At 39.0% G+C, this 27,432-nt stretch overlaps 1 protein-coding gene across 7 annotated transcripts in view; it reads left to right on the forward strand.

Annotated features, from left to right (window-relative positions):
* The window catches only part of MBNL3 (muscleblind like splicing regulator 3), a 129,779-nt gene that overhangs the window by 89,249 nt on the left and 13,098 nt on the right, over nucleotides 1–27,432 (forward strand). For all 7 annotated transcript variants that reach the window (XR_002173004.3, XM_033848947.2, XM_019919006.3 and 4 more), the window contains 4 exons: nucleotides 8,205–8,369; nucleotides 21,158–21,349; nucleotides 22,542–22,778; nucleotides 25,658–25,808. Coding sequence is in view for 6 of the 7 variants with exons in the window: in XM_033848947.2 (XP_033704838.1) it covers nucleotides 8,205–8,369; nucleotides 21,158–21,349; nucleotides 22,542–22,778; nucleotides 25,658–25,808 (745 nt within the window). In the remaining variant the exon portion in view is untranslated. The remainder of the gene's footprint in view (nucleotides 1–8,204; nucleotides 8,370–21,157; nucleotides 21,350–22,541; nucleotides 22,779–25,657; nucleotides 25,809–27,432) is intronic.

Consider the following 27,432-nt stretch of genomic DNA (forward strand, 5'->3'; position numbering starts at 1 on the left):
TGTAATAATTCATATGTTCAAAAATGTATATGAATTTAGAGTCAGGAGTTCCGGCATGGTGGTCACTCACCACACCCTCCCCCATCCCAGTTTAAAGGAGGAGCTCCGGCAGGCAGGCATCAAAGTCATTTGAATATACAGTTGCGCCACGGTGGTTGGGAAAGTGGACTGGCTGACTGGGTAGGGAGACGTGCGAAGCTTTTGGTGGGAGGAGCCAGGGGATAAAAAATTGCTTTCTCCAACAGTCAACTTCCTTAAATTCCTTGCAGCTGGTCAGGTAAGCTGGGGCTGAGAGTGCCTTCTGCTTTGCTCCGGGCAACTGAAGGCCTAGTAGAGCCTGGGCTGATTCCGTAGAGGGGGCTGCTTATGACCTTAAGGTAACGGGATGAAAATGGGTTTTTGAGGATTTGACTTTATTTAGCTCCACTCACAAGGGTGGAGAATAGATAGGGAGAGGGTTGCCGTATAATATTTTGTATGGGGCATACTTATCCTAAAAAATTAGTCCTTGTTCATTTGAAATTCAAATTTGATTGGGAGTCCTGTGTTTTCATTTGATAAATCTGGCAACCCTAGATAGGATCCCAGGCAGAAGCCCTAGCTGGGAAGAAAGGGTGCAAGCAGCCGGCATCCTTTTTGTCCTGGTTCCAAATCGCTGTGGTTAGTGACTGGATGGGGTGTCCGGAGAAGGAAGCCGCGAGAACCCTGGGAGCCAGAGATTTGACTGCCTAAGGGCCAAGGGAGAGACCCCTTTATGTTGTTTTGTAACAAAGCCTATGTAGTAAGTAGCTTCTTGAAGTTGCATGATTTTGTGTATTTGTTTTCTTGGAGTAACATTCAATGTCATTCTTTTTTCTTTCCTTTTTTTCTGTATTTTAATGACATTTTACACTGGCAGCCATCAGCTACTTTAAAGACAGCGTCCGTGAATCCTTAGCATTGGAAACGCCTTCTGACTTTCGGTAACTCGGCACCAGTGTGCTTCAGTTGTCTTTGGGTTTTAATTTGATTCTGGTTGGCTGTTTTGTAAACAGAGATCATACATTCCTGAGGAGCATATTATTGAACAGATATCCAGTTAATATTTTTCTCAAGCAGTTGAAGGTATTTGATTAGACCAGAGGGGAAACATGGGGGGGTCGGCAGGAAGCAGATCTGGGGTATTGGGGAGGCAGGCTTGGTTTCACTATGGCCGCAACTATGATTTTTGGTGTTATTTGTTCTTCAAAAAATTTTCAAGCTAATGATTATTTGAAAATAAATGTTTAATGTGAATGCAGCTGAACATGGGTCTTAAAGCACAGCGGGAACATTTTTCTTGTAAGAAGTCAGCATATGCGATAGAGATGCACAAGAAGGCTCCACTCCATGTGATTATCCTGAAGCCACCTTTGTCTCAGGGGCTTCAGGGAATTTGACTTGCAGCTGGTTAGAGAAATGCAGGGTGGGGATGGAGCAGTTGAAGAAGGCAGTTTATTCTAAGCTGACCCTAGAAATGCAGTGCTCCCCTTGGGCAGGCCCAGGTGCTGATTAAATGTGAATCTGCTGCAGGTTCCTTTATTCTGCTCTGTGGGCCGCTATATCCTGGGGGTTCTTGTAACCACAGACCCCTGGGAATTAGACCAGGGTTTGTGTCTGTGCCTCATGGGTTCCTAACATTTCTGATTCAGTTATACTGAATTACCAGGATTTTTCAGCCATGATGATCACACACACCCCAGAGTATATATTCATAGAAAAAAAATTGTTACGAAGTAGCTATTTTCTGGACCTGAATAGAATAACGGTCCATTTGCAACAGAAAACCAGGAACAGCCTCAGTCATATGTTGCCTCTTGTTCTCTTCTTGGAGGAAGAAGAAAGAACTTAGGAAAGGAAATGGCGAGAGAAGCAATTAGGCCTCTAAGGCCGACTTAGTGTGATGCCCTATAAAATTATTCTCACAAAGTTTATTCATTCATTCAGCAAACTTTTATGGAGTGGTCACTATTCACCAGGCACAGAAACAGACCTGGAGGTTCAAAGATGAGTAAGATATAGTCCTGCCTTTAGACAAACTCAAGGTGGAATGGGGAGATAGGCATGCAAACAATGTATCAATGTACACAGTGATAAGTGCTATGATAAAAGGGAGTACAAGATGCAGCTGGAGACACAAACGAGGGAGAGGGAGAGGGAAGTGGGGGTGGGGTGGGGAGAGGGGTTCAGGAAGATCTTTACAGAGAAAGAGTCATTTGAAGTGAAAATCCGTATTGGGTAGTGAGAGTCTGCAAACTTGGCTTCTGTCCTTACTGAGCTGCTTGTTAATTAGGACAAGCCATCTCATCAATTTGGCCTTCACTTTCTCTGTAAGATAAAAGTGCACAGATGTTCCTTAAAATCCGGTTCAGCCCTAAATGTTCCGATTCTGGTAATCAGGTTATCTTAGCGGGCTGCTGCAGAGAACAATGGTGTGATTGTTGAGCCTACTCCTCCCTTCATCTTCTGGAGGTCACCACTTGCAAGATTTCTTGAGGCAGATAGGCGAGAAAATTCTTCTGCCCTCCTTCCAGCTTCTTACCTATTCAGACTTGGTGTCTGGTTTGCACCGAAGTCATTGCCCTGTATATGTGTATATGGGATGTCAAGAAAGCAGAGTTCATGAGTTTGGGATTAGCAGATGCAAACTATATGTAGGATGGATAAACGACGAGGTCCTGCTGTACAGCACAGGACGCTATATTCAATATCCTGTGGTAAACCGTAATGGAAAAGAGTATGAAAAAGAATGTATACATATGTATAACTGAGTCACTTTGCTGTACAACAGAAATTAACATGACAGTGTAAATCAACTATACTTCAATAAAATGTAAAAAAAGGAAGGCAGAGTGCAACAGAGATGCAGTGCTGACTGCAGTGGGGGAGTGCTTGGCTGGCTCATTCATTTTGCCTTCAATAAACTCAGGAAATGGTTTAATAAAGACTTTTTTAAAAGGATTTTTTGTCTGCATCCCAAATTTAAATTAAAAGTTGTATGCAAGATTTTAAGGATGCTTTTTGTACGTATATGTCAATATTCATAGATGGTACAATACTGGAGGATATCCATTTTTATAAAGACAGAACTCTAAGAGGAAGAAAGTGGGAAGTTTGCCTTTACTATACTGATATCTGGCTAATACTCAGTTTATGTTCATGTTGCCTCACTTTTAGCCATTTCAGATTGTTCCTAGCCCTTAATAGGTCCGTGATGGTTGTAGGAACCAAGCAACCTACTACGTATCATTTGTAATTCTAAAATTACTGTTACTTCCTCTGAGAAGCCATGTCTATGCATATGTAAGTACGTTTCAGTGGGGCAGTATAATCAAGAGGATTTTTCATTTAACACATGATCATTAAAATGAAATAATTTTTTTCATAGAAATCAAATCATCTCTTCATTGCCTTTATTTAACATTTAACTTTTAACTCTTGATAGTCTAGCAGAGCAGTGAGATGTCTTTGAAAAAGTAATCCAGTTACCACTGTATTTGAGAGCTTTTTCCCCCCATAATTCCTAATGTATTTGAAGAAGCAAGTCATTCTGCAAACAGCTGTTCCTGTTAATATACTGGTGATTGACAAAGGGTAATTTTCAGCTTCCTGGGGTCCTTTTCTTATTCTGATGGATGGTAGAGCTTTCTCTCATGAACATAAAAAAGTACACTTCACAGGGGTTTTCTACCACCAAGTGCCCGGGAAGTCTTGTCTCTGACAGACTCTCACTCTCATAACTCCCAAGACTTGGGTGGGATTTGAATCTCTACAATGCTACTTTTCTCTTTCACTCAAGTACTCTTTGTGCTCATTTGTGAAAAGCCTGAAGGTAGGAAAAAGGAAATAGATTGAATTTGGGAGGTTTTATGAATGCTCTGCAACTTTTTCCTTTGTCTGTCATCAACTTTTTGATGTATTTCTGAAACTTCATTGGTCATTTATTCCCCTGCTGCTTTTCGGGTGCTTTTTCAAAGACAGTAGATGGGAAAGGGGAGCGGGAAGCTTCATAGATATACTAGTGCTTATTTCAGCAGAGAATCACTTTCCCATTGAATCACCTTGCTATTTTCTTGACTCCGTATCACAGTGAAAAACCCAATGAGGCCAAAGGAAATGGAAAAGGAGTGAAATTGAGGCAAGCCTAAATGAGCTTGCACTCTAATCTCTTCAATGCTTTAATTTTGTGTGTCTGTGGAGGGGAGGGAGAGAGGTTTACACATCTTGACCAGCCTTAGCTGCTATTTTTAGGATAGAGCCAGCTCTACCAGTGGATGGCAATTTTCACAGGTACGACATTTAGAGTCGTTTATGACATGGTGTCCTACTTTGCACTGAGCACATGGCAACTCTGAACCTGTGGGTCTAGAAGGAGGGCTTGGACAACATTGACTTGGCTTGGGAAACACAATGGGTGATTTTTTTCAGCGCAAGATGGTTTCTGGGCTGTTATAGACCTGATGTGATAGGGATAGGTGGCCCATTCAAGAGTGCTTAGCTGGCCTCAGGAAAACATTGGAACCTTTCTACTCCATAGTCTCTGGTTTTCCAAAGGACAAAAACAATAAGTGATTACATACTGTGCTGGGCAGATCCCTCCTCAGCCTCCACCCCATCCCATTCATACTTGCTTACCAAAGCCTTAATCCCCTCCAAGGACTAAAAGCAAATGTTAGCAAACGTCAAGAGCAAAGTTTGCCACCCTCTCCTCAGCTCCAATGAAAGTATTTTGGCCTGTAATTAAGTTTGGGCACCTTGAAGAATTAATACAGGGGAGATTTGTTATCACCAAGTGTTGTGCATATAAATATATTATCCTGAGTCCTAAAGTCGTTTTGAAAAAACTTGAGGGGCTTGGCTTTCTTTTGAAATATTGTGTTCCACAGATAACGTTGATGTTAAATTATTTGTTCTCATCTATTGTTTGGAGAGAAAATGCAGGTTGCTTTTTTTTCTTTATAAGCTTTCTTTAACATAAGAAGCAGTCTCTGGTAAGGTAGTGTTTCTGTGCATTTGCATTGTTATAGAATTAAATGATGGATTCTGTCATTCAGAAGAGAATGCTTTATAAATCAAGTAAAATCTCATAACTAAGATGAATAAGTTTTTTAAAATCTTATGCTGCCTCATATTCCATACTTTAGTTTTATAACCTAACTTGATGTAATTTTTAAAGTGTAATTTTTTTTCTATTTCTGTGTACCATTTTTGATTTGTAAAAATGTCATTAGTTTCCCAAGAAAAAGCTTAAGAAAAGTTATTATATATAAAGGACAGTAACATAACAGCACAAAGGCAGGTAGCAATTCTTTATCTGTAGATTGGCAGGAAATGTGCCAAATACACCATGTTCTCTCACTCCCTTCCATTCTCCTCTCCTCTCTGATGACATTCAGTGTAAATGACGTTAAAATTCTAAACTGTAACAAATGGCAAAAATCCTAAGGTATTCCTTTTCCTTTTTTTTTTTTAACTGATCTATTGTTTGGAATTCCTGAATGTAAGAGAGAGTCCTCATCTAATTTTGGGGGCGCAGGGAGTGGGTTACAAATTGTGTTCTGTTTAAATGTTTATGGTTGTGTTTGCCACTTGTCTGGGAAAGCTATCAAGGTGGGTTTGTGATCCTAAGGCAATCCTGCTCAGCAGGTGCCTGGTTTCTTTTTTCAGGGCTGCTATGCAACTGTCCCAAAGCCTGGGAATTGGAGCAATGGCCCTAAATGCTAGTAGGCAGCAAGAGGAAAGATAGTCTAAGGAGAAGGAAGGTCAGGACTAAGTTGCTTAGACCTGGTTAGGGGGCAGGATTTCCAAATGCAGCTGCAGGTAGTGATAAAAAAGACCTGAAATTCAGAAGAGGGGTCAGAGGTAGAGATAGAGATTTAAGATCTGAGCAATTGCAGTGAGAGATGAAATTTTACCAGCACTTCATTTCTCCAGGGGAAAGAGATTAAGGAGGAGAGCAGAGGATTTAGGACTGTACCTTGGGGAAATCTTTAATGTTAGGGTGTGGGAGGAGAAGAGAAACGCCGGAAGTATAAACTACCATGCTTGGCCCTGGAAGCCACCAAGTGTCACTACTTCCCCTGAGCTGTTAATTCTGAACCAGATAATCCCAGTTATACTGGGTAGAGGGTGGAGAATCTGGGAACTAAAATCCTTGTGACTATCTTTGCTTTGATGCAGGTTGTAGTAGGTGTAAAAAGAAGCTTATGGGGCTTCCCTGGTGGCACAGTGGTTGAGAGTCCGCCTGCCGATGCAGGGGACACGGGTTCGTGCCCCGGTCCGGGAAGATCCCACGTGCCGCGGAGCGGCTGGGCCCGTGAGCCATGGCCGCTGAGCCTGTGCGTCCGGAGCCTGTGCTCCGCAACGGGAGAGGCCACAACAGTGAGAGGCCCGCATAACGCAAAAAACAAACAAAAAAAAGAAGCTTATGTTTTCTCTTAGGGGGGACATTACTGGGGGGAACCCTCCATTACCGCAATTTTTAGCGCATATAAGGATTTCCTTATAGTCCTTATATGTACTAAAATTATGTAGCTGTTTCCTAGGCTACTTAATGAGTTCAGGAAGACTGGGTTCATACCACCCTCAACTCTTACTACCAAGAAATTCTTCCTTTTCCAGGATTTCCAGAGAAATATAAAAACACATTGAAACTAGGGTATTATTTGATTTTATAAATAATTTGATTAAAAATTTGATCAAACTGAGAAACAACAGGACAAGCCTGACGGAAAACAATAGTGGCTTCCTTGACTTCTCAAGCTATGTTTTAAGTTATACTCAGCTTCCTGCCAGGGGAGATAAAATAAAAGAGCCACCTCGTCCCACTGATCTGATATTTAAAAGAGCAGTTGCAGTGCATCTGGTTTTGCTTTATAGGTAACTCTCTAAAATTTTGAAGGACACACCTTGATGCTCAGTGAAATTATAGGAATGCTTGGATAACAAGATAACTAAATATGGAGAAGTGATTACATAATCCGTTAAGGCATCATAAATAGGGAAAATTCGTAGCATGTGTTGAAAACACTTGATGAACTAACTGACTTTCTCCTGGGAATTCGGGTGGCCTAGCAACTTGCGCTCTTGGGTTCAAAAAAAAGTTGCCTTTTTTTCCCACCCCTCCCTCCAGTAAGCTCACGCACTATGAAGGATCTTAGCAACTGTGGGAAAAAGAATGGCTTGCAGTTGTGCTTATCTTAAAAGGATTATGGCAGACCTAGTAATCCAAATGAGAGAATCATTAGCTGCTTTGCCCAGTGCTCAAGAGTTAAACAAACACAACAGGTCACATTTGAGAATGTGATAAATACCTGTTCAGTGACATCCTTTGCTACCACATAGTCAACACCATAATTATCAGCCATATCAGCATTTAGGTAATACCAAACGCACGTTTGGTTCCACAGGACTGACATATGATCCTGTCTGGAAGTGCTTAAACCATCCATAAAACATTCGAATACCGGACACTCCCAAGTACACTTTGGTCTCAATTATCCAAGTGATCCAGGGCCAGTGCCTCCGGAATCTACAGAACAGCATAGCCCCAAGGTAGAGATTTATTCTTTGATTAACAAAATATCAGTGGATTTCAGGATGTTTCTCACATTGTATGGATTCAGGAAAAAACTTGAGAGCCAAAATTGTCCAGAATAATGGATCTAAAAGTTTTAAGATACATTTATGTGTATATATGTAACATTTTCCCTCCGTTTTCCTGATTGTATATGTAGATCCACACCCTAAATCATATTTAACATGCATGATGTCTCACGTTGGGAAATTTTTATATAAATCTGTAATGTTATGATGATACACTATTCCTAATGTTTTATATTTTAAACATAAGTTGATGCGTATCAAAGTAGAGCAGAGCAAAGTGGCTAAGAGAATAAGTTCTGGAATCAGACTAGACTAACTGGGTTTTAGTTCTGGTTTTGTCACATGTTAGCTGTGCAAGCTTCTCTCAGTCTCAGTTTCCTCACCTGGAAGATGAAGATTATGAGAGTATCAGTCTTAGCGGCCTTGTATGAAGACTGAATGCATTCATTCAAGTAAAGTACTTATGACATATACATAAGTACATCACATATGCTAAGAGATTAATAAACTTTTCTTATTTTCTTAGCCACACCAGATTTTTAGAAATATTAATGTAAATTCATCTAATCCTTCATTTTCAGGGTCGGTGTGCTAGAGAGAACTGCAAGTACCTTCACCCTCCTCCGCATTTAAAAACGCAGCTGGAAATTAATGGACGGAACAATCTGATTCAACAAAAGACTGCTGCAGCCATGTTTGCCCAGCAGATGCAGTTTATGCTCCAAAATGGTCAAATGCCATCACTTGTAAGTCACGGTGCTGCTTTTTCAAAATTGCATATGTATGTCTTTTATTTTTTAAGGATATATATCTACATTGGAATAACCTTGCAGGGCCTTTGGGAAGTTAGTCACCAAAGTATTGAGGATGCAGGCTGATAGGTAATTGACACTACAAAGCTGCTGTGCACATGAAGGGAGCAATCGGGTGCGTTGGATTTAAAACCTGGGTTGCAGGAACCATGAATGTAGTTTATAGAAGAATATTAATAAAGGAGCAGGGGCATTTTAAGAGGAGGAAGAGGTTTGATTATTATTACATATAACCCTTTTAATTTTAGGATATTAATTCAAACAAATTTCCTTGCTCTCTGATGGTAGTTTTGTTGTGACTTTTTAATAGACTTTTTATTTTAAAATAATTTTAGATTTAAAGAAAAGTTGCAAACATAGTACAGAGAGTTCCCATATTACCCCTCACCTGGTTTCCCCCACTGTTAATATCTTATATTTCCATGGTATATTTGTCAAAACTAAGGAACTGACATTTACACATTACTATTAACTGAACTCCAGACTTTATTCAGACTTCACCAGATTTTCCATTAGTGTACCCTTTCTGTTCCAGTGTCCAATCCAGGATACCACAGTGCATTTATTTGAATCCTGTCTCCCCTCTCTCCTCTGGTCTGTGACCATTTCTCAGTCTTTCCCTGTTTCCCATGACCTTGACAGTCTTGAGGAATACTGGCCAGGTAGTTGATGGGGGTTTTAACTTAATCTAGCCACAGTTTCCCTTTGCTGAAATTAATAATATTTTGGCGTCATTCTAGACCAATGTCTAGTATTTGTGTGGATCAGTGAGTTTAAATGGATCACCTAAAAAGTAATTTTGTCCTACGGAGAATTCATCTTGTCCTGATACCTTAAAATATAAAGTTGTAGTTTGGTCTTAGAGTTTTAAGGGGGAATTGAAAACTGTCCCTGTCTACTGAGTTCTTCCAGGTCTCAAATTTAGTTCCGTGGTGTCTCATTCTAATTCCAGCTGGCCTGTTTCCTTTTAACCATTATCCGGATACTAATTTGAAAGGCTTATGTTTTCTTTTTTGTAACCCACTTCATTGGTGACTATATAATGAACACACTGAAAACTGAAAGATGTATATAGTATTTAGATGCAACAAAAATGTGGGAATAGGTCAATCTGCTCTCAGCAAAGTGTATCTCATTAGAAAGTTGTTTCTCAGAATTCAAGGACATCTGTATAGATAGGGCACTCCTTAATTGGTACATCTTTATAGATAATGCAAAAAACAGGTGCTTGAGGCATTGACAAGTCACTAAAATTTTGTACCATGATACTCTTTCCAGAATGTCTAGAAAATTTTAAGTAGCATAAATAGATTTCATGTTTTACGCTATTCATTTGCCAAAAACATTTGCCTTGGAATTCAGTGCTGATTAATTACATTGATAAATTCGTTCCCAGAAGGTCACCAGTGAGCTCCCTGGAGTTCCCCTTTGATCTTTAGTAATACTTTACATGGTTGAACTCCTTCAAACTCTGTCCTTAGCTTTCAAACACTGAAGTATTTCAGTTTGTCCTTACTCCAGAAGGGATAAGGAAGAGAAAGTGTTCTAGATATTGAGAATAGTATGAACAAAGCCACAGAGAAATGAATATGCTTGGTGAGTCCAGAAAATGTGAGTAGATGGGGAATAAAGCAAGGGAGCCTTTAACCCACCATTACTACTCTTGGCCTCTTGTGGGATGTCCCAGTTTCAGACTGAGCAAAGAATAGGAGCCAGATTTTATCACACACCTGAGCCCAGCATTTCCTATACAGCTGGAGCATATATTTTTTCATAGGTCAAGGGACATCAGTCAACTACCCTATTTCAGGGAATCATAGAGCAAGGGCCTGGGGTAAAATAGGGGTAAAGACAGAAGGCAGACTATTCATCTTCCCTTCAGCCTCCAGTCAAGTATCTCCATGCCAAGTCTCAACCCTTCATGCATTATTGATTAGGGAGTGGCTTTTTAGAGTCCAGTGAGAGATTCATTGAGTTTTTCAGCCTCTTGTGCTTTCTAATTTGATCCTCCGTGCTTTCTATAACAGAATACATTTCCCTTTTTTCTTCAATGAGGGTAATTTCAGGCTGCAGAATATGACTGATATGACTCACAGGAATACAATTTATTTTATAGCATATTACAAGACACAAGACATTGCTTAGAAGACCCCAGGGAACAATTGGAAATTGCTTTTCTACCTTGTAGATTATTTAACAGTAGCTGTTGTGATGTGATAAACTGATAAAAGATTGATTTCTGTAGTTACTATGTGTACAAAAAGCTAACCTCGAGATGTTTGATATGATCTTCTTTTGTGGTCTAGAAAGCTGCCTGTGGGCATGTTGTAATTGAGCTAGTGTGAGCAATTTTAAGTGACATTTACCAGTCTGACTTGAAAGAACTGTTCTTTATTATGGATCTTGATTTTACTATGGAAGCAACGTGTAATTTTACTTCATTTCCTTGGTACCTACTCTCCCCAAACAACTCTCTATCCCTTCTAACCGCACCCCGCTCCCGCCCTGATCATCTGATTCTTTTCTCTAAAATATTCAAGCTTTTGTTTAAATTTCCAGTCCTGCTGTTTGTCTGGCTGCATATTAAGACCCATTTGGTATCACTGCCTTGAACCTCAGGTCTTCCCACAAAGCACACTTTGATCTGTTTCTAGGATAACAGAAGAGCACATCTGCTTTTGGAAAATTGAGTCTGTTTTGCTTATTGTAAGCCCCCAGATAAAGGGAACGTCAACCTAAATGTAGCTAGAGAACAGATTCTGTTCAGTGTGACTGAGCAATGAATAAAAGCCACACCTAGTCAATTCGGGTAGAATGCTTGCTGTAGCAGGCAAGTTTGTTCACTGTATCTAACAGGTCTAAATTGACATTTGCACGTATAAAATTCCACCTCAGAAAGCTCTTGTTAGCTTTATTGAGGAAGTTTAGCAAGTGAGGCAAAGGGTGTGACTCCCTAGTATTTTTCAGTGCAGTTTAAGAGAGATAGTTGCTGATGTTCACAGCAAAAAATTGTACAATTAAGAACTCCCGTTGGCATAATTAAGAGGCAGACACGAGCACTGGAGAAGAATTTTAGGGCAAGCAGACACATTGGATTCCAACTCTCAAGCAAAGCTAATGTTTCAAAATTTCAGGTCTTTTCACAACTTGGAATCTTCATTACAGAAAGAAATTTCCAAGGAAGGATTCTCACTGCTGGATGTAATATATGCATGTAAAAGGTGGATATGATGTTAGAAGGCTATTAAAAATATTTTTGGCTCAGACATTTTGTATAATCTAGACCTGTCTATATCTAGTAAATTCCTTTTGCTTCTCTGTTTGAATGTGATGATTCACGTAGAACCAGTTCTTTACACGCAGGTAAACTTGACCCAGTCGGGTGTATTCACCTGATGATTCATACAGAGATTACTGGATCATCCATCACGGTGTGCCAAGTCCTCCGGTCTGCTGTATGCTTTTCATGACTTGCATTCCTGTGGCCAAGTCATGGTGTTCCAAAGCACAGAGGCTATAAACACGGGACTTCAGTCTTTTTCTTTATCACAGATAGAATCATCTCATGTCTGTCTGGACCCTCCCCACCTTTTTGCATCATTTTTACAATTCTATTTACCAAATATATTTCTCAGAAACAAGCTTATATGTCTGTCTGACATTAATATAGTAAGGAATGAAGGTGATGTGACACTTCAGGACCAAATGGGGAAAAATAGGAAGTTGCAGTAGATAAGAGGAAGGGAGATATACTAATTAGTGAATAATTTCAGTATTTTTAGGCTCCCGTGTTTTGAACGTTTTTCTTCTTTAATTAAATAGGACCTCTAAGATATTATATTACTCTATGCAACTTTGGACCGGGACAGATTTAAGTGAATAGAAGTAAAATTGCAAAATATTTATTTACTTTTTAACTTTTGAAAATATTAAATGATTTTGTAGTTAAAGATGAAAGGATAATATCCTTCCCTCACCAAGACACATTCTACATTTTGCATATTCATCCAGAGTTATAGTTTTTCTAGCTCACATAAATTAGTTTGATTGACTGAAGTATATATGCTATCTCCCTGTTGTCAGGGCTCTTCTATTAAAAAATTATCATTAAAAAGGTGAGCAAGACATTTTGTAGATTTAATGGAAAAGGAAATTCTATCCATTTTCCAGATTACCAGTCTCATGGACAATACAGAAATTACAGTGAATTTTAATGAAGATTCTTCAGTGAGTCTCTCAGTTTACCTACTCATGAAACGATGAATGACAACCTTTACGTCTTTCATCTCAATGTGGTGACATTCGGTGTTTTGTAAAGTGATTTTTGCAAAATGTTCAAGTCAGTGGACGACGGGCATTATGTAATTATAAGATTAATATGCTCTTAATATAATTGTGACTGTCATTATCATGAGCAGATCATATCACAGGAGTGTTTGGAGTGATACCATGCTAAAAGCCCAAAGTTTTATCAAGATTTTACTAAGTTTCCTAAAAAATTAGAAAAGATTTTACTTTTAGATGTAGCAACTGAGACCTAATATTATGTATTTGTTCCACAAATTGTTCCCAGGTGTAGGCTTACCTTGAGGTTAGTGAAGGCTCAGGGCCCCTCATTAGCGTGGTGTCATGCCAGGGCCCCGGGAGGAGGCGTAGCAATGTGTTCACAGTGTGTTTGTAAAATTTGCCAAAGATATTTGTGTATCCTTTGTTCTGAAGGCCTAAACTTGGGGCCCCACAGATCCTGGATTCACTCCTGATTGCAATTACTTGTCCAAAGTAGAGTAGTTATTCAGGTCCTTTCCCGAGGCTGTGCATGTCACACAGCTTAAAGCTCCTTTTAGAGTAAAGCAAAATAAATCACACCAGCTGGAGGTTTGCTGCCTTGCCCCACTCGGCTTAATAGACAATGTGAAATCTGTTTTTTTAAAAAGTGAAATGAAAATGCTGTACTTTTGCTGTCAAACAGAGGGCATTTGTACATGATATCTTTACAGTGCGCAGTTTCTTTGATAGTGAGGAATCTCAACACTCTCCCTTTATCCTCCCTCATATATTCCCAGGAGATAAATTAAAATGTAATCTCCTCTCAGCCCATTTTGTGTCCTCCTCTGGATCTGGTTAGGTCGGTTGGTGAGAGGCTGGTGCTAATGAGACCATGTGGGCCCGTTAGCTTTCCTGCTTGCGGTCACAGTCTAAGCTCCAGCAGCTACCTCAGCATGGCTTGCCGTTCATCACCGGTGAGGTGAAGGCAGGGAAGTTGGGAGGATCTGTGAAAATCGTTTTCCCTGACGGAGGATAAAAAATCACAACAGCAACGAGAAACAAAGCCAATGCTTGGCAATCTCACCTAGAGAGGATGATATTTTTTTTCTTATCACCATCTTCTTGCTCAGATCAGTAGAGTTCAGTGGTTTGTCACTGAGAGGGCCATCAGGAGACCTAGTGTGAAAAAATGTGGTTGCCCTCCCCACCTGATAATAATCTTTCCCCCAAATAATCCTAATCTGCCATAATAATCTTTATAGATGTACTAAATATTATTTGAAAACCTTCTTCACCTAGTCTCCCCTCTTAAACCGTTCTGTGGATATCAGAAACATTAGCAATTCAATCGTCCCCTGGGACCACACATTTTGTAATAAGAAGTTGCATATTTCAGTCTGTAGTATCACTAAACCGTTTTTTTTTCCAGACTCTTTATTGCATACCTTTTGATACTGATGATTTAGCCACTCCAATTAAAAACTGCCACGCATACATATGTGTGGGTGTGCGTACGTGCATGTGCACATGCATGTGTATGTGTTATACAGTACCCTGTGCTTCTAATACTGTTTAGCATTTCAAAAGACCGTTTGGGAGTGGCCTTCTGCTTAAAGTTTTCCGAGATAGAGACCAAAACTGATGGATGTTTCAATCTCTCTGCCACTAACTTTCGATCCCTGAGTGTTTCTTTTGTTTGGTGATTTTTGATTCGGATTTTTCTAACTGGTAAACCTAAAAGTAATCAATGGCTTAGGAATCCCTTTTGACTCAATTCACTAAATATTTCTTGAGCATCTACTCTGTGCCAGGCATTTATAAGAGTAAGAGATGGATTAAAAGGTGAATTAGAAACAGTCTCTACCCTCTAGGAATATATGATCTAACAGTAGTGAAATGGTGGATTAATGTTTTCGTGATCCCCATCGTTTCTGCTTTGTACCTGATCCTCCGTATTTTTATAGCTTTGGGCTTTCTTTTTTCCTCCGTAGAGTATTTTTAGATTAGCCATGCAAGGTTTCGTTTTAGTTTGTGTTGTTGTTTTGGTGGCGGTGGTGGTGGTGCTTTGTTGAACCTCTGATAATTATAACCCTTTGCATCCATTTATCCTGGATTTGCACTGAGATGTCTCTAGTCTCCAGGCTTCCTGTGGGTTCTTTGCTTTTCTCAGCTCTTGCCATTTCCCCCTCCCCCCAAACCCTTCCTTTTTTCATACCCGTTGTTAAAATTGGGTAACCACTTGATTTTTTAAGTACTTTTTCTTTCCTAGTGGTATACTAAAGTTAATTGAATTGTCACTGTTATTACATAGTGATTCACCAACAAATAATTTTTAGGGCAGTTCTTGTTCACGTCTCAGGAGCAAAGTTAAAATCCCCTCACCCATCTGAGGAAGAAGTCATTTACCCTTCTGCCAGATCCTTACCTCTAGGAATCAGCTGTGGATTATAATTCCTGACCTGCTCTGCAGCTTCTCCCACCACCTACAGGCAGATCCAAACCATGACTTGTTCCTTCTTTCTTGTGATACTTTACACCTTTTATACGTACAATAATCTATCGACCCTTCCCCTACCTGTCTTCCTTCAATGCTCCCCCTTATTTGGAGACTTCCATGATTAGTAAGGTCAGAAAAGCCAGGTCTAGGTGAAGATAACTATTCACTTGGACCCTTGAATGTATTTGTTTTTCTTCACTCTCTCTTGGGCCACAGTGACTTATTCATTAACAAGTGTGATTAGTACATAAACACCACTATCGGCTTGCATCTGTTTATAAAGTTCACTCTCAATTATTGAGGGACCAATTAACTAGTCTGGAGGTTATGTGGGCCTCCTGCAGTGTGCCTTTTGGCCACTGCAGTCCCCCTAGAACAACGCTCAGAGAATGTGGAGATGACCAAGCAAAAACTGTGAAACAAAAACGATTCAGTTGTGCTCCTCGTCGTCAACAGCTAGTAAAGTCTGATGGAAACAAAAATGATACATTTCATTGTACTTTGGGATTATCTAAGGATAGAAATATGCATGGTGACTGGGGAAAGGGGCTTCCTTTTGTACTGTATAAATGCTTGTAAATGAGTAATAAAATTAAGGTCTTATGAGTGATAAAGTTAAGAGTGCTATTTTTCTGGTATTAAAATCAAGTCAACAAATTGTTACCAAATGTTTACCATCCTATAAAAGAAAATGTTTAGTCGTCCACCTTTAGACAGGAATTTAGAGAGAGGAGACCTCAATTATGATGTTGACTTCAGGCCAGGATCAGCCTAAGAGACTTAAGTGTCTTGCATTCATCCAACAATAATTGTAACTGACCTTGGATATTATTCAAGTAACTACAAATAGATCTAGGCTGTGGGGAGATACAGAGATGGATTTAGCATAACATTTAATTTTTTTTCTTTATACTAGCTTGAGGAATAACTCATTTTAAGTAATAAATCAGTGTTACTAAGATGTATATGTGAACTAGACATATTTATTTGAGGCATCATTTTTCACTGAGCTGTATTATTATTCAGAGGTGCTTCAGAATCCTTTAAGGCCAAAATGTGGTGGCTCCTAAAATTTTACCTTTACAGGAGTCCATCTATCTCCCCATTCTTAGTCACTGAGTAGTTATTGTTTTATAAACAAATAGTTAAGAACATGAATTTTACTAACTATGTAAAAGAACATTTTAGTGAATACTTTAGTATCTGTTTGTAAAGTTTAACTTCTTCAGCTTATGGAATCTTGCTACAAGTATTAAATTCACACCAATAGACTTTTATATAATTAGTGCTTTACTTCAGAAATTGATGGAGTGCTTTATTTTTTGGAATCCTTTAGAATGAGGGTCAGCAAAATTTTCTCTAAATGACTAATAAAAGTATTTGAGGATTTGTGGGAAAGAAACAAAGTTGAGGATATTATGTAGGTACTTCTGTAACAAGAGAGAAAACAGATATCCACACTTTTTGTTATATAGGTCTACAAGTGAGTGCAGTGGAATTTATTTATGGACACTGAAACACGAATTGCATGTAATTTTCATGTGTTATGAAATATTACTTATCTTGTACCTTTTTTCAACCATTTAAAAAGGTAGAGAATAACAAATGCTGGAGAGGGTGTGGAAAAAAAGGGAACCCTCCTACACTGTTGGTGGGAATGTAAATTGGTACAACCGCTATGGAGAACAGTATGGAGGTTCCTCAAAAGACTACAAAATAGAGTTGCTATATGATCCATCAATCCCACTCCTGGGCATATATCCAGACAAAACTATAATTTGGAAAGATACGTGCACCCCTATGTTCATAGCAGCATTATTTACAATAGCCAAGACATGGAAACAATCTAAATGTCCATCAATGGATGAATGGATAAAGAAGATGTGGTATATGTATACAATGGAATATTACTCAGCCATAAAAAAGAATGAATTAATGCCATTTGCAGCAACATGGATGGACCTAGAGATTATCATACTAAGTAAAGTAAGTCAGAAAGAGAAAGACAAATACCATATGATATCACTTATATGTGGAATCTAAAATGTGACACAAATGAACTTATCTACAAAACAGAGACAGACTCACAGACATAGAGAACAGACTTGTGGTTGCCAGGGGGGAGGGGTGGGGGGGTTGAATTGGGAGTTTGGGACTAGCAGTTGCAAACTAATACGTATAGAATGCGTAAACAACAAGGTCCTACTGTATAGCACAGGGAACTATATTTAATATCCTATAATAAACCATAATGGAAAAGAATATGAAAACGTAGTATGTGTGTGTGTGTGTGTGTGTGTGTGTGTGTGTGTGTATATATATATACTGAATCACTTTGCTGTACACCAGAAACTAACACAACATTGTATATCAACTATAATTCAAATAAAATTTAAAAAAAAATAAAATAAAAATGTAGAAACCACTCTTACCATTCTGGCCATACAAAAACAGGGCAGGCTGGATTTGGTTCAGGAGATGTGGTTTGCCAACCGTTACCCTAGAACACAAGCTCTTAAACAGTAAGTCGTCCATAACCCCACACCAGGGGTGAGTTTCATGAGGTCCTTGAACTTCTTGAGATCACATGCAGTTTATGCACATACGAATTTTTCCGTGGACAGGGTCTACAGCTCTCATCAGACTCTCAGAGAAGTTCAGGACTCGAAAAAGATTAGGTGCCTCTGTTCTAAAGGCAATTCACCAAATTTTAGAAAGCATTTCCTAAGGCCCTGATAGTTCCTAGGTACTGTGCAAGTAACTGGTAGCCCGCGGGAATTCCTACCCTAGCAGCTAATACTGCAAGAGACATTGAGGGTAAATAATTGTCTAGGTGATCGTTTTATTCATATAGTCAGTTGTCGCCATCATTCGTGTTGGTTTTATAAGTCTCAGAGAACGATGAAAATCCATACCCCCTGTTCTAGGAGGGAAAGTTTTCTCATATTTTCAAATATTTAGGAAATAATTTAGGTTTGAGTGAATATCTGAAACATATTTAAGTGCCCAGACCATTCAGGTTGTAAATAGAAATCAGATTCAACCTGTTAGGAACCTTTTTCTTTAATATTAAGATTACCCCACTAATTGGTTCATGTTAGCTCAACTGACATCAAAGGCTGCAATACAGGTATAGGAAGGATTAAAGTCGCTTATTAAAATTGAATGTGTGAACTTGCAGGCTGCCTGATATAACAGGTGGCTGTTAACTAAAGCTAAGCCCTTGAATGTTCACATTCATGAAAATGGAGTGGTTACCCTGGGGCAGAGGTGGTGGTGAGAAACAGAAATGTCCATTTGAAAATAAATAAGAAACTCAGGAGTTCCTCCCTGTGCCCGAGGGTTGGGAATAAAAAAAACCTGCTTCTTCTCAATAAACAGAGTTATAGAATGAAGTTTATACCAAGGAGGAAAATGGTTATAAAATCTACAATACTAACTTTAAAACCCAAACATGGCACAGTATAACCTTACAAACCCTAAACTTTTTCAGCAAGTCCCTTGCACTATTTATATAGACTTTTCATTTTCAGCTTGTTTTCATACAATTGGAACATATAACAAACGTGAGAGGGTTAAAACATATTCTAAAGAAAGCAGAAGTTAACCAGGAAATTTCCCCCAAAAAAGGAAGGAAAAAATACAGAAGTTCAGAGCTATTATAAATAGGAAGCATTGCTTACATGTACATTATTCTTAAATATTATTGATCGGTTATTTATTAGTGATTAATGATTTTTTAATCTGGAAAATTCACTCACCTGCAAGTTTTCCTTTTAATTCAATAGTTTTCATTCCATGAGAAGTATGACATGTCCCTATTCCCTGTTACATCACAGCGCTAGTTAGGCTGGGTCAGCCCTTGGCTTTTGTCCTCAAACCTTAAAGCACCTCCCTGACTGCCCCATCATCTTTCCTGCCACCTGACGTCACCCCTTTCCTCTTAAAGCTCTTGGCCACCATGCCTTCTCTGCTTAACCCTGGTGAGTCTTGCCAGTTTGGGGAGGAGGGGGCATGCTCTTTCTGCCCTTCCAAATTTGCCAGTTAGCTAATGATAAACTCATCTAAGGTAGAGTGCTAATGGGGAAGTCCTTCCTTCCAAGCTGAATGTTGTTTGTAACGGGTTTCACGGAGAAGGCTGTGCTATTGAAAGTTTCAAGTCCGACTAGGGTGTGGCGCCATGAATATAGATCGCCCCCCACTTCATACTCAATAGACTTCTATTCTGCCTGCATTTAGAGCTGTTCCTATTAATGTGATTTAGCAGAAGGTGTGGGCATAGCTTGGCAGTGCAACAGATTATTGTTTTAGTGAAAGAAATAAAAAGAAAGCAAGAAAGAACAATGCTATTAGTAATACATGAGACATCACCATTTGCATGACAATGCGCTACCTACCTTATTAAGTCACTATTAGAAATGTACTATATTTAACCATGATTTGTTATTCATTCATTAAAATGCTTACATTATTTTTAAATTATGTCATTGATTATATCAGTCATTCACTATATATTGGGTACTATAGGGGAGACAAGAGAACTATCAAAGAAATTATGACCACATTGAGAAGAAAAGACACCCACATAGGGAACAAACTGGAAAACAGCACAGTAAAGTGATAAATTATGTGGTTACAGATAATAAAGGCAGTACATATATGAAACTCTTTGAGATCAGGACTACCTAGAGGGGTGGGATAGGGAGGGTGGGAGGGAGACGCAAGAGGGAGGATATATGGGGATATATGTATATGTACAGCTGATTCACTTTGTTATACAGCAGAAACTAACACAACAATGTAAAGCAATTATACTCCAATAAAGATGTCAAAAAAAAAGAAAAACCAAACATTTGACTAAAAGTTTTCAATAATTTCCATTTAGATTAAGTGAGAATTAATAACAAAACTGTGTATCATCTAGAGTGAAGTGTTTATAACTATGCTGTGTTACCATACATTATATGTATTTGTCAGTTCAGAATTTATTTTCAATTAGCCTAAATTAGTTTTTTGTTGTCTCCATAAAGGTTGAGTATTTATGGAGATTAACATTTTTTGTGATGTTTACAATAAGATTTGAGTCAAATAAAATAACCTGTTAATAAAAAAAATAGAAAAACCAGTAAGATTCCTTTGCATTTCCAAGACTTTTCTTTACAAGTTATACTCTAGTGTATGTACCTTATAATCCTGTTATCTCTTCCTGCCTAATAGGGATTCTCGTAGCATGTTCAGGGCCCCCTTTTTAACTGTGCACATCATCTGATCCCTCAGATAAAGACAAGGCTAGGCAAGTCAGATTCATTTGTAAAATAAGACCTCTAAAAAAAATGACCGTACTAATTTCATTTTAGATAGACAGCAAGAAGCTCTTACAGCTCTCACTTTTCAAAATCTACCCCTTTCTTCCTGCCTTCTTGCTTTCTTCCTTAATTGATAGTGGGCCAAGAAGCAAGTGTTTGGTAGGGCAGTTGGGAACCATGGTAGGACCAGCAGCTTTGGAGCCAAGCAGTACTGCGAGGAAGGGGAAGGGAAGGAAGAGGGTGGCATGAAGGGGGAGAACCTGAAGTCTGTGTGCAAAGGCCATGCTTGTGTGAGGAGATAAGGCAGATTGCCCACGTATTTGATATCGTTGGTGACATGGTTTTTAGGTAAAAATGGAAGTGCTAGAGAAAACACATTTGGAACAGACTCCATCAGTGGGATTTAATTTACTTATGACTTAAAATTATGTGGCTTGGCTTATCAGCTTACCAATAAATTTGTTACTCAAAGAGATTTGTGGTTTTAAAAGGAACTCCTCCTTTATGGGAATTAGTATGAGACTAAAAATAAAGCAGAAAATACAATGGTAACTTTTGATATGACTTGAGCTTTTTGAAAGAATGCTTCCTTGTGTAATAATAGGAATATTCTATTGATCTCTAACACCTTTTTTTCTCTTTTAATCATACAGACTTCTTTTCCTGTGACTCCATCCCTGGCAGCTAATCCTGCCATGGCTTTCAATCCCTACTTACCTCATCCTGGGATGGGCCTGGTCCCTGCCGAACTTTTACCAAATGCACCTGTGCTGATTTCTGGAAACCCGCCTCTCCCACTGCCAGGAGCTCCTGGTCCAAAACCGATGCGTTCAGATAAACTGGAGGTATTTGTGTAGAAATATATAAATCCCTATGGGGTAGATATTAACCTTATGCATAAACATTCTTAGAGCCCAATGTTTTCAATGCTTTAAATAAGTACATCCGAATTTTAAGCTTATGGAATATAACTTCAGAGAAATGTTAGACATTTTATTACTGCAATTTTACCCTGTTATGAAGTGCACGGTTGTATAGTAGGTCAAACAATGTCTTAGTGTACCCAGGTGCAGACTGTGCATCTCCTTTGCTATGGCACAGAAAGTCTGGTGGGAATGCTCCTTTCAGCCAGGCTCCAGCTTTGCAGAGTGGGATTACTGTATTCGTTGATGAGTCTCTACTTGCTAGAATAATCAAAAAGTCAGCTCCATTGGCAGCTCCTTAAATGCCTTGCCATGTATTGAACTGGAATCTGTGCATGTCCTTTAGTCATGGTCCACAAGTCTGCTTGTAAAAAGCACATTGCCGGACTTCCCTGGTAGCGCAGTGGTTAAGAATCTGCCTGCCAATGCAGGGGACACGGTTTGAGCCCTGGTCCAGGAAGATCCCACGTGCTGCGGAGCAACTAAGCTTGTGCACCACAACTACTGAGCCTGCACTCTAGAGCCCGCGAGCCACAACTACTGAGCCTGTGTGCCACAACTACTGAAGCCCGCGCACCTAGAGCCCATGCTCCGTAACAAGAGAAGCCACCGTAATGAGAAGCCCGCGCACCGCAATGAAGAGTAGTCCCCGCTAGCCACAACTAGAGAAAGCCCCCGCGCAGCAACGAAGACCCAATGCAGCCAAAAATAAATAAATAAATTTAAAAAAAAAAGAAAGCACATTGCTGTGTAATAAAGACACATCTTGGAGCTTAACAAAATAACCCCCTCTTGCAAACTTAGCTAATTACACTTTAGGCTGTGTATCAAGTGGAGGATTAAAAACTGGTTTTCAACAATACTTGCATTTCAACGTAAGGAAAGCAGACAAACTTTTCCTTTGGGAAGATTGGAGTTTTTCTTCCTCGGAATAGAAATTTTGTTTAGGTTTACATCTCATAGTGAATATGGCTCGACATTATCCTTCAGCTTTTAGAATTTTTCCTAAATAGACGACAAAAGAATGTATACTGTTGCTCTTATACATTCACTGGCAAAATAAATAAAAGCTAATCACCTTCCAAGCGTCAATGTGATTTTTTTTTTCTTTAAGGTTTGCCGTGAATTTCAGCGTGGAAATTGTACCCGTGGTGAGAACGATTGCCGCTATGCTCACCCTACTGATGTTTCCATGATTGAGGCAAGTGATAATACCGTGACCATCTGCATGGATTATATCAAAGGTCGATGCTCCCGGGAGAAATGCAAGTACTTTCATCCTCCTGCGCACTTGCAAGCCAGACTCAAGGCTGCTCATCACCAGATGAACCATTCAGCTGCCACTGCCATGGTAAGAACAGGCCAGGACTCGTCGACTGTTTGGGGATAAATGATTCTTATATCCCTCAATTTGTCTAATATCCTGGAACCATGATCTTGGATAGTCATGAGGGGACCTTAAAATGAATTGCCCAGGTTATAAGCTGGAAAAGAGAGAACCTATTTATTCTAGTTCACTAAAATTTTCTAAAGATAACTATTTAAAATCTTTCCTAATGATTTTAACTTACTGTGCTTTTTCTCCCATTTTTTAAGAAAGAGTAAATTATACAACTTAAACAGTAAATTATTTTGGAGTGGTTTTTATAGCCTAACTAACCTTAATATCGTAAAAAGGCAGAAAGTTGCCTTTCTGCCCCGTGAGCCACCTAGATGGTCACTTTGCTGGTAACATCCTTAATGCCTTTCACAAACAGAGGACTTGGAGGATGGGGTGGAAAATAGGTTCTAATTTCCCAAAGGTTAATGATTTCAAGTCAGCAGCCAGCCAAGGCTGTGGGGGGGGGGGGGGAATTTCTACATGGTTGGAGAAGAGGCCTGGCTATTGAGTTGCCCTAGTTAGTAAATTTGGGGGAAAAGTTAGTCCTACTGAACCACGAAAAGATAGGAGGTAGGAAACTATTTGCATAACACTATAGTGTGATAGGTTAAAAAATAGGAATTACGATTACTTACGCTTGTCACAGCTGTCAATTATTTTGATAGGCTGTGGGCTATTCATTTCTTTTATAGTCTGGGCTTTTCCTCATGTAATAGGGTATAACCCCAATAAGGGACAAAACCCTGAGGAAACCTCATTTTTCCCGGCTGTGGAAAAAAAATCACCTCCATGACCCTGAAGCCCATGACAGAGACCTTTCCTTTTCATAAGAGAGATACATTTGTTTTCAGACATCCCTATTTGTTGAGAAGGTTTTCCTCATACTAAGTTAAAATCTACCTTGTTGTAACTGGAACTTACACTTAGTTTATTGCAAAACATGCCAATCCCTATTTCATAGGAGCCTGATTCTCATGTCTTTTCCCTAAGCCAAACACCCCAAATTTGGACTTGTTCTCTTTCTCAGTACCCCTGCTCTCTCAGAACTGAACCCAATACTTTGTGAAAGAGCTGAGTACCAAAATAGAACAAACTTATTTTCTGCCTTGATCTGGACAGCGGAATTTGTTAACGAACGTTAAAAAAGACTTCACCAAATATTTTTTGTCTTAAATTATTTTGGATGAGGGAATTTTAAGCTATGAAAATAGGAAGGTATCCAGAATATTCAATGCAGAATTTAAGCCTCCAATTGTTAGGTTATTTCTGTTGGTGGCATACAGTTCAGAAACAACGCACCCTATTGTAAAGGAGAGGAATACAGTTGGCCCCCTAAAAATAAAGGTTCTCATATGCATGGGATGTACAAGGAATACCGTGCCTGTGCCGTGGTGTACCTACCTGTCCAATGCTCAGTCATGGAGCCTTCGTATGTATGTGCCTATTTCTGATGATTTTGGTGTGTTTGTTAGAATGCATATAAGTCAGCCCCAAATCTCCATGTAGAGAGTTAAACATACTATATATAGTAAGGTCTTCAACTGGTACTTTTGAACGTCAATATAGAATTCTTTTCTGAGTGACTGATCAGAGCAGCGTCTTAAAGGTAAAGTAACACTGGCCCATAGGAATTTGTTTGAGGTAAGATTAAACAAAGGAGGCTGCATGAAGAAATTTAAGCTTTCTATATTTTAAAGATTCAGAGTTGAAATGCTTTGTGAAGCAGAGATTTTTACCCTGTTCGTGTTCATGTGCACAGCTCAGGTTGTCTTTACTGAAAGCAGCTTGTATGCATTTAAAAGGAAAGACTTGAAGGGGTGATATTTATTTCCCAAATGAAAATAGAGGTACCATTAGGCCTTCTTGTCCATAGGAATAAGGAGGTCACGGCATGCCCCTTTTCGGCTTGTGGAAGGCTAGATACTCAGCATAAGTGTGCCCGTCTCCTTAAGAATTTGGAGCATACCCAATCGTTGTTGCTGGGACAAGTTTTTAAAGTACTGTGCAATTTGCTGAGGAAAAAATGTAAAGTAATGTCAAATTTCTCCAATGAATCTGATCCAGGGGGAGCTTTGACTGAATATTTTAAGCACAGTGGGATTTTGAAAGAATTGTAGACATGAAAGGAGGATTTTAAAACGCTAAGAGGTTTCAGAATTAAACCTTACAACAAAGCAAGCAAGACATATCGAAAGGCACAGCAAGTCTCTATAAGTGAGAATTGCATACATTTTGCTATCTATGGTATCTGGGTGAGGTGGCGGGGGCAGACTAATTCATTTGCTTTTTCCTTACATGTTAGTTGGGAAATATACAGTTATAGGGTTTGGACCTGAAATCCTTGTATAATTTGAATTTTGGATTTTGGAGCTTTAGACTCTGATCTACTGACATCTGTTTTTTCACCTACATACCATTTATCTCCTAGATTTATATTGGAATTGTAACTGGCAAAAATTTCTTTCCTGCTTTATCTGTTGCTTCTGCTAATCTCATTTTAATAGGTTAGGAGATGAGCATCCTTTAGATGTTAATTTTAAATGATTATTTGCTGTCAACAGCATCCTGTCACATCCAGCCCACACGATGAGGTCCTTTTCAGCTTCATTAATTTGTCTAAATTAGTGAAGTTGAAAAGCTTCTTTTCCCCCCTGTATGTTTATTTTCTGTTTTGGACTGAGTATGTACTCATATAGTCAACGGCTTCATCCCTGAAGTTGGTTACCTTGCTCAATGGCGACCCTTGCAAAGAGTTCCCAGGCCAGACCTTATCTAACTGCTGCTTGCTTGGTTTGCGTACATATTTTACTTTCCTTAATACTATTTATTAATCCACCCTTCCCTCCCAGGCCCTGCAGCCCGGTGCACTTCAACTGATACCAAAGAGATCAGCACTTGAAAAGACCAATGGTGCCACCCCGGTCTTTAATCCCAGTGTTTTCCACTGCCAGCAGGCTCTGGCTAACCTGCAACTCCCGCAGCCGGCATTTATCCCTGCAGGTGAGAACGGGGCTCTGGGCACCATGAGTTGCTTGATGTTGCGAATGAATACAGTGCCCACCAGCTTCCAAAGAGCATTTATGTGAGAACGGTCAACAGATATTGTGGTTAGAAATAAAACAAGGCAGCTATGCTCAATCTGTTTGTATACTGAACAAACTGTTTTCCTATGATTCCTGAAAATTAATGGTTTTGAAATCAAACTAGGAAACACTGTCAACATTTTTCTTTTGAGCATTTCCTAATTTTTGCTTCTCATGTTTGATTCACTTGTTTCAGTCTCAAACTAATTCCTTGATTCTTAGGTATCACTTTCAAAGACAATGGTCTGCCCTCAAAAAAAAAAAAAGAAAGTTTCCAAGCTTCAGCATTGCAAAAATAGGTAGTCCATATATCTTTGATATGCCAAAGATAGTTATAATAAAACTACCCTTGCATTTACAATATAATACAGTGTAGTATATATATATAAAACAGGTAGTTTTAGCCTCTAACTCTTAAACCAGTTAATATAAAATATATAGCAGTTTATCACATTTTCCTGACACTTTGTGGCATATTTTATTACCTCCTACATTCAACTATATTTAATAGCATAACAGTTTTGCACTAAATTGAAAAGAAAAATTTAAGCCATAATTTTTTCAAATAAATATCATAGGGGGCTTCCCTGGTGGCACAGTGGTTAAGAATCCACCTGCCAGTGCAGGGCACACGGGTTCAAGCCCTGGTCCGGCAAGATCCCACATGCCGCTGGTTGATTTGTAGCTGGCAACATGAAATTATTTCCATGACCAGATACGGTCTCAAACCAGCATTCATGCAGGCCCAGAAGCAGAAGAGCTGAGGTCAAACAAATATCATATATGAGGGGAATTACTTTTCTTCCAGTGGTTCAGTACTTTAAGAACAAGCATATAGTCTCTTAGGAATAAGTTGAAAATACTAACCCCTGGGAGTATGGTAGATTTTTTTTTTTGTCAGAATCATAAATGCCCCAGTTTGGAAACTGTTAAATGAAAGTTACATGCTTTAAAAATTAATTTAGAAACCTTGTTAATTATAAACATACTAAGCACATGGTATTGTATGCCTGGACTTGAAGAAACCCATTGGTTAACTGATACATTAATCAGTTAATTAATTTTGAAAGAAGCCATAACAATCCAGTCTTTTGTCCAGTTAACTAACCACAATAGTTCCTCATGATATCATTTAAAAACACAATTTTTAGACCTGTTGGGCTGGATTTGGCTAATTTAAAATCTAGATTTACAAGCAAAAACATCAGAAGAATCCCTTTCTCCTTAATTAATAGCAAAAGAAAAACTTGTCAGGCTGAGAGCCCCCTCTTGATGAAAAGCCTATTTGCCATATGTTCACAGTCAAGTCCTTGGTTGCGAGGTGGAGAAAGCAATGATAATAGATTAGTGCCCTAAGTACAACTTATTGGCACCAGCTGCCAGATCCTGGTGCATATTTTGAAAATTGTACGTATAATAAATTAAAATTCTTCCTTTCATAATAAAAATCACTTAGGATGTATTCGTCCAGAATAAATATGTAATTTAAGTGAGCTAATACCTTTAAAGAAAAATTAATGTTCATTTTTATACCTAAGAAT

This window comes from Tursiops truncatus, chromosome X (genome assembly GCF_011762595.2).
Source record: "Tursiops truncatus isolate mTurTru1 chromosome X, mTurTru1.mat.Y, whole genome shotgun sequence".
NCBI lineage: Eukaryota > Metazoa > Chordata > Mammalia > Artiodactyla > Delphinidae > Tursiops > Tursiops truncatus.